The sequence below is a fragment of the Octodon degus genome, unplaced genomic scaffold, assembly GCF_000260255.1.
Source record: "Octodon degus isolate 3935 unplaced genomic scaffold, OctDeg1.0 scaffold00110, whole genome shotgun sequence".
In the NCBI taxonomy this organism is placed as follows: domain Eukaryota; kingdom Metazoa; phylum Chordata; class Mammalia; order Rodentia; family Octodontidae; genus Octodon; species Octodon degus.
Window position 1 is genome coordinate 562,176 of NW_004524686.1, and position 8,301 is coordinate 570,476.

At 40.2% G+C, this 8,301-nt stretch overlaps 1 protein-coding gene across 1 annotated transcript in view; it reads right to left on the bottom strand.

The window, feature by feature from the left end:
* Positions 1-8,021, bottom strand: part of LOC101576133 (nibrin) — a 56,999-nt gene extending 48,978 nt beyond the window's left edge. Inside the window, exons 1-5 of the mRNA XM_004639351.2 lie at positions 7,906-8,021; positions 5,713-5,846; positions 3,844-3,989; positions 3,043-3,202; positions 2,623-2,639 (exon numbers count right to left, since the gene is read on the bottom strand). Coding sequence (XP_004639408.1) covers positions 2,623-2,639; positions 3,043-3,202; positions 3,844-3,989; positions 5,713-5,846; positions 7,906-7,942 — 494 coding nt within the window. The 5' untranslated portion in view covers positions 7,943-8,021. The remainder of the gene's footprint in view (positions 1-2,622; positions 2,640-3,042; positions 3,203-3,843; positions 3,990-5,712; positions 5,847-7,905) is intronic.
* Between the last annotated feature and the right edge of the window lie 280 nt (positions 8,022-8,301).

Genomic DNA, 8,301 nt, shown 5'->3' on the forward strand with positions numbered 1-8,301 from the left:
TACGAGTCTTGCAAGAAAACAAATTCCAACCCAGATTGATGTATCCTGCAAAACTTCCTTTCAAGTATAATGGAGAATTAGAATGCTTCTATGATAAAGAACTAAAGAATTTCATGATGACAAAGCCAATCCTACAAAGACTACTAAAAGATATTCTAGAGAGGGATCAAAATGACCACAAGTCCATGAATGAGAATGGAAAGAATCCACCAAATAGGGCCAATAATTAAACATAGAACAATAGGTAACCAACAGCACGATAATAACATATCAAACATAAGTCAATACATCTCAGTTATAACCATCAATGTCAATGGATACAATTCACCAATTAAAAGAAATAAATTGGCAGAGTTGATTAGGAAGCAAAATTCAACAATATGCTGTTTAGAAGAAACACTCTTAACTCACAAAGAAATTCACAGATTGAAAGTCAAAGGATGGAAAACAATACTACATGCTCCAGGTCCTCAGAAAAAAGTAGGTATAGCAATCCTGTCCACAGACTTTAGCTTTGTATGTTTGGTTTTTGCGGTACTGAGGATTGAACTCTCGATCTTGTGCTTGCCAGGCAAGCACTTATTCTACTGAGCTATCTCCCTGGCCCTTGTAGACAATTTGAACTTCAAACTAAGAATGATCAAACAAAATAAAGAAAGCCACTACATACTGCTTAGGAGAAAAATACAAGAGAAAGAGGCAACAGTCATAAATATGTATGCATCAAACATGGGAGCATCCAACTATATAAGACAAATCCTAAGGGACATGAAAAATCTAATATCCAATGCCACAATAATCTTAACAGGAGACCTTAACATCCCTTGATCCCCAAAAGATAGGTCAAGCAGACAAAAAACTAGCAAAAAGGTAGTAGAACTGAACCAGACCTTTGAACAGATGGACTTAGTGGACATATAGTGTTCCACGCAAGAACATGTGAATACACATTCTTTTCAGCTGCACACAAGTCGTTTTCTAAAATAAACCACATACTAGTCCATAGGTCATGCTTAAGTATATGCAAGAAAACAGAAATTATCCCATGCATATTATCTGACCACAGTACAATGAAACTAGAAATAAATGACGAAAGAAACCATAAAAACCCATAAACACATGGAAATGAAATAACACCCTCCTCAGCAACCAATGGGTTACAGATGAAATTAAACAAGAAATTAGGGGTGGCAAGATAGCTCAGGGGTCTAAAGCACCTGCCTAGGCAAGGTTAGGCAGGCGCAGGGGACCATGGTTAGATCTCCGATACCACATGCCATGCCAGCTCTGCTCTCAGGGCTAGCTGAGCTGCCCCTCCCCCCAAAACAACAACAACAAAGAAATTAAATAATAACTACAATTTATAGAAAATCCAAGCACAACTTATTGGAACTTGTGGGATTTTTTTAACTCTCTTTTTTTTTTTTGTGGTACCAGGGATTGAACTCAGGACCCTGAACTTGCCAGGCAAGTGCTTATTCTATTGAGCGATCTCCCTGGGCCCTTCTTTAACTCTTGTGGGAATGGGAACACACCTACAAAGGGAGACTGCTGAGTCAAATGGAATATTTCATTTTATTGTGATGAATCTTTATATTGACTTTTCAAGTAATTTATATTTCTAACTACAATATAAGTTTCCTTTTCCCCTGAGCCTTACCAGCATTTGATATTATTTGATTTCTTTTTTTAACAATAGCTGTTCCTTTTAGTGTAAGACAAAATTTTAGAATTTTAGGGTTGATTCCATTTGTGTTTTTTCTTATGGATAAAGACACTGAAGACTGTTAATGTGTTTACCAGACACCTGTCCTTTCCCTAATGGTGTTTATTCATTTCAGTTGCTCATCTTTTTGATGGGACTTTTACTTTAGAGGAGCCTAAATTTTTGAGTTCTTTTTATATTTGAAAGAATAGTCTACCTTGAGAGGAATAGCTGAATTTTTTCTCATTCTATTAGTTATTTATTTTACAGATTGCTTTTCTTGCTATGCAGAAGCTTTTTAAATTGATACAGCTCTATTAATCATTTCTGTTATTTCTTATATAATTATGATTTTATTTTAAAAGTCTCTTAACTATTTCTCAAATATTTCTCAAATTTTTAACCTATTGTATGTTCCAACAAATTAATTGCTCTTGTTTTAACAGCCAGTTCTTTGAGTCATTTTGATTTTAGTTTGTATCTGGTGATAAGTATCTCTGGAATGTGAAAAAAAATGTACTTACATAAAAAAATAAATAGGGAAAAAAACTCTTCTCCAGGGATAATCCCATCAAAGTATAAATTTAACAAGGTTCAATCTGAGCATCAAGCTCTTCTATGACACCTTGTCAATACGATATACATTCTCTATTTATATCAAATACTGAAAGACTTTAGAATCATTTACACATAGATATTAACCCAAAAGAATTCCAAGCATCTATAATCATCCTGCATAAAAGGAGATGCATCACCTCCCAATGTCATTCTTCAATTAGATTTGGACATAAATTTGAGGATGCAAAATCTGAAAATATATCAAAATAATATCAGCTTTATAGCATCTTCTGATGGCACATATTTACATTTCCGTGAAGTCTGTGAAGGTTCATTAAGATTAATCTATAGGAACTTACACTTTTGTGATAAAGGACTTAAATAAAATAAAAACTAAATATGAGAACATATCATAAGATAATAACAGAAATTGGAGAAAGCCTGACAGGAGATACAAAATGCTAACTTTGAAGAATGCGGGGCAGTTAATCTTTGGTCTCTCTGCTTTTAGACAAAGTAGGAACTATGTAAGAAACTTCTTGGTAAAAGGATAATTCCTTTTTAGAAATGCTTAATTAAAGTCTAAAAATAACCTTATGTGCTTCTTATCTTACATAAACAACTTATCTGAAAGGCCATTTGGGCTTTTAAAAAAAGGCAGAAGATAGACACAAATCTGTAATAGTTCTGATAGTCTCCAAGTAAAAGTTTTTTAAGTCTGTCTATAATAGATAAGCTTAAAGTTCACAGAATTTAATGGAAGAAGAAATGAAACCTACTTTGATGGTAACTTTAACTGATGCCATAACAAGGTGAGTACATTCCTCTGTCCAGTTGTTTACTGTAAGTCCTCCCAGCTGTACGATAGCTTGATTTACAGCAGTTTTCCCAGTGACATCTAGACAAGAGGAGCACACAACCAAAGGCTCATATTCTACTCTGTAAATGAAAGTAAGGTTCAGAAAGTTTTATTATCAAAGAGATGGCAACTTTTGCACTCACAATACACATATTTTTATGTATTATTAAACTTCTTAACCTATAGAATGATCACTTCTTAAATCTTGAGTTCCAACAAACAGGGAAACAAAAAAAGACCAAAGTTAGTATTACACTTTCACCTACGAGGAATCAAGCAACTGAGCTCCCATGAAGGCTCTCAGGGCTCACTGAAACACTTACTCAACCTTATTACTACCTATGACTGACAAATGAACCAACTGCATGGGCCACAAAAGCCCACTACTGTACCAAATAGGAACAAAACTGAGTTGTTTCCAATTCATTATTCATATACTTTTCTTTTAGAATTTGGCTAGTGTCACATAGAGCTAACCTTTTTAATGTTGATTTAAAAACTTCTTCAGCCAGCCAGATGGCGCAGCAGACTAAAATGACTGGGGTTTGATCGCAAGCATGCCATGCTGGCGCCACCCCCAGGGTGTGCTGAGAAGCAACTCAGACTGGGTGTGGTGGTTCGAGGCTATAATCCCAGCATTTGTGATTACAGGAGGATCACTACAAATCCAATCTGCGTAGTGAGACCCTGTACTAAATACATTAAAAAAAAAATTCCTTACCTGAATTTACTTTCAAACACTCCAAAGGTAACTCTATCCCCTGTCTTCAGAGTTCGAGAAAGGCCAGTTTGCATTTTTTCCTCATTGACAAAGGTACCATACTTAGAATTATCTTTTATTGTCAAAGTGGAAATTTCATCTGTTTGCTGATGAAACAAAAAAAAAAAAATCAACAAACAATGTAGTTTTTTTTACCCCTCAATAATGTAATTTCCAAGGGATGAGCTTTCAAAAGATTGGTAATTTTCTGAATAGAGAAAAGTTAAGTAGGCAACAGTTAACTGTTTTTTAGTTGCCTTCAGGAAAGAATCAACTAGCAATTAAACTTTACTTTAAGAAATTTCTTAAGCCCAGATTAATCCTCTTAAAATATAAACTTTATTTTATAAGCCAATGGGAATTTTCCTGATCCCTCAATTTCATATATTTGGCAATTTTTTGCTATGATATAGCCCATTTCAGGCATAATATGTCAATTTCTCCCCCCCCCAAAAAAAAAAAAAAAAAACCCTTTCCCTCTTTACCTCATGAAAGTCACAGCATCAACACTGGTCCAGTAAGAATAAGGTTTGGTTAGTTTCTGGCTTTATCCTAACATTTACATTTTGTGTAGGAATTTGAATAATGCTTGTCTATGCCTAAAATAGACATAAAGCCTGTATATCTCTGAACAAATCTAACTTTTGCAAATATGCAATCTGTTCAAAATGGCTTTTCTTAGTACCATAAACATTTCTCATAACACTACTATAAGCAGAAGTTTTCATATATTTTTACTAGTCATAATACAACTTCAAAGAAATTTGAAAGAGCAATGTGGCATATGCAAAAGCTATTTTCCCTAATGAAACATATCATTCCTGCTACAGAAATGTATGTTTTATGGAAAATAGCTCTGTCCACTTGGTGTTACATAATCTCCAGAGTTGGTATAACCATCAATATACACTAACCGTTCACTAATGTGCTATGGCCTGACCCGGAGTCTCCCCAAAGGATTCTTACACTACTGGTAGACGGTAGAGCCTTTATGAGATGGACACCAGAGGAAAGAAGCTAGGTACTAGGAATATGCTCTTAAAAAGGAATAATGGGACATCTGCCTCTTTTACTGCTTCTTAGCCACCATGAGTAAGCGACCTCCTCACCAAGCGGTCCTGCCATGGTGTATGTCGCTGCCACTGGCCCAAGGCAAACACCACAAAGTAGCTCTCCACTGAACTATAAGCCAAAATAAACCTCCTGTCCTTTGGGCTGTTCATCCACTACAGTGAGTGAAAGCGACTAACAGCAAGTGTGTCACTAACTAAGCAGAAGTAGATACTACATGCTCTTGGTTTCTAAGCTACTGAAAGTCTAAGAGGGGCCGGCAAGATGGCTCTGTGGCCTAAAGGGCCTGCTTAGGAAAATGCAGGAAACGGTGGTTTAATCCCTTGCACCAAATGTTGTGCCAGCCCCGCCCCCAGGGCCACTGAGCCAGTCATACACACACACACAACACACACACACACACACCACACACACACACGCACACACACGAGTATAATACAAAAACAGTAAATAAAAAACAGTAATAAAAAAAATACCCCAAATACTACATGCAACATTGTCGCTTACCTAACATTGTTTTGCTTTTTTATGGGTGCTGTGGATTAAACACAGGGTCTTACACACACTATGCAGAAGTTCTACCACTAAAACTAAAGCCACACCTCCAGACCTCAAATATCCGTTATTTGATTTTGTCAACACTATAAGGAACCTAAAGTTTGATTGGATAAAAGGTTCTATGAACTCTCACATATGTTTAGAAATACTTTTTTATGATTTCAACTCACCGTGAACCGAGAAATAAAATTAGAAACATACCAAGTTAATTAGAGAAATGTTAGCTGTTAACACAGCATGACTTCGACTGATGGACTGATCATCATCAATCAGAATGGCACAGTTCTTCCTTCCCACAACATACTCAACACCAGTCAGAAGTCTGTATGGTTCTCCTAAGAGAAAGCAACAATATAAAATTTCAAAAGTTCATGTTGAGCATACAGAAATATATACGTACCTATATATGTGTACAATATATATGATATTGGTATGCCAAATACTTAAAATATTTCTCACTATGTTAATCAACTTCCTATCAAACACATATTTTTTAGCAAAGCCTCACTTTAGGATACAATCTAAATAGGTGGAAAGCTACATCATTTTTCTGAAGGGAAGAAATACTGAGTTAGTACTCCAAAATAACATAAATTCAATGTTACTGCCAAGTCAAGTCACTGTATTCGAAACCTGATTAAATGGATTCAGTGATCATATCATGCCCATATACAGTAAACATGTCACCACATTATCCCTGAAAACTAGGCAAATGCTGAGGTGAAAGCAATCAATCTTTTTCTGTAATGTCACTTTCTTGTCACTAAGTATGTATTACTTGGCCAAGATGGTGCAAGGAAGGTCTCTGAACCACTAACAATTCAGGGTGATGATGTACAACAACTCATGAAGTTTCTTTTCCTCAAATAAATTAACTGGTTAACTTAAGTCACCTAAAGTTAGTTTGTTTCTTTCTAACTACAATTACATGAAAGCATGAGCAAAACTCAGGCCATTGGGGGCTGGCAAGACAACTTAGCGGTCTAAAGCCAGGTGCAGGGGGCTGTGGTTGGAACCCTGGCATCACACACCCCACCAGCCACGCCCTCAGGGCAGGCTTAGCCGGCCAAAAAACCCTAGCTATTTCTTGAAACTCAGTTTTACCTGCTCACCAACACGGTGTTCCAAGCCACAGGGATACCTTTATTATTGTGTTTCACCTTTTTTTAAACTCATCTTTTCAATCTTAACAAATTTCTGAAGTCGTGACCTTGCCACGAGTGAACAACTTTCCATCTACTAACAATGACCATGGAAGAGGCAAACCGATTTAATACACGACAAGCATTTTCTAATGCTAGAAGTGCAAAACGAGAGCCGGAGGGAGAACACAACGTCTTCTGGTACACTGGTATTGTTTCAGGTAGCCGAGTTAGATAGAAATATTTTAGGCAGGGAGGCAGGGCCAGGCCCTTGAACAGATAACACAGATGTCCAGATATTTTGCAACTATGGGAGAGACGGATGCTCCCGACATGGACCAGACCTAAAGACCAAAGACCAAAGAAATGCCAACCTCCCTAAAGATCGGCATCCGAGATTAATCATCACCCTGAGGGAGACCTAAAAATCGTTAATTCGAGTACTACTGGATGGCCACCTCATAAAATCCTGTTCTACCTTCATGCCTTCTTGCTATGTGACTCCCTTCTCCTTTTGGTCCTGGACTTAATTTTACCAGAGCAATGGTGCCTGTAATCCCATTGGGTGACCATAGTTTTGTCCCACCCTACATCCACCTAAGCGAGTTCCCCTGCTATTTACCTAACCCTAGACCTGCCTCACTGCACTATAAAAGTCCTGGAAGAGACAGCTTCCAGGGGAACTACTCGCTCAGGCCCCCCTCCTGTCCCTCTCTCGGACACGAGCTTTCTTTCTCCCAATAAACATACTCTGCTCATAACCTCAGTTTGTTCCTCAAATTCATCCTTCGGTTTTAGAGAGCACGAACTCGTGCAGGTCCGGTCGGGAGATCATTTTTCCCTGTCATTTGGAGGATCCCCGTATGGTTCGGAGGTCACCCGCCGAGATCAGTGTTTCTCCCTGTATCAGTATCATGGAACGGGTCTGAAACAAAACTTAAGAAAGCCTTTCCGCGGCTGCCACGTGGTTCCTCTCAAGAACAACACTGCTCGGGACTGCGGCCAGGCCAGGCCAGGCCTGGTCCCAGGGCCAGCCGGGTTCAAATCTCCGCGCCGCCCCGGAAGAGCTCCGAGGACAGGGGCTCCCGGCCCCCATGCCACAGCCCGCGCCCGCCGCCGGCTCCCGGGGCGGAAGTGAAAGCGGCCGCGCCGGAAGCCGGCCAGATCGGCCAGGAAGCGCCGCTCTGGGGACAACCCACCGCCGTGCGGGCTGCGGGAAAAAGGGGTCCCGACGGGTCCCCTCCCGCCGTACCTCGAGCCGGGTCCCCGGCGGGGAGCAGCTTCCACATGGCGCCCTCTCCTCAGGACCTGCGCCGCCCGGCGGCCACGTAGCGCAGGCCGCGCGACGTGCGCGGCCACGGCTCCCGCGATTCGCGCGTCGTACGTGCGCGCGCCTGGCAGCGCGCGAGCACGGAAGGCAGGGAGGCGGCGGCGCGGGCGCCCCCTGGCGTCCGGAGGTGGCGTGGCGGCGTGAGGTGCGTGCGCCTGCTGGCTTGGAGGTGCTCCGAGAGTGCGCGGCTAGCTGTCGACTTTCTTACTGCGTCCATATCTCCTTAAGGAAAGTTTCAGGCCGCACTGCCCATTAACACTGACCATTAACACTGGTCAGTTGCGCAGTGCCGTGGATTTGCAGGCTCGTTAATTTGCG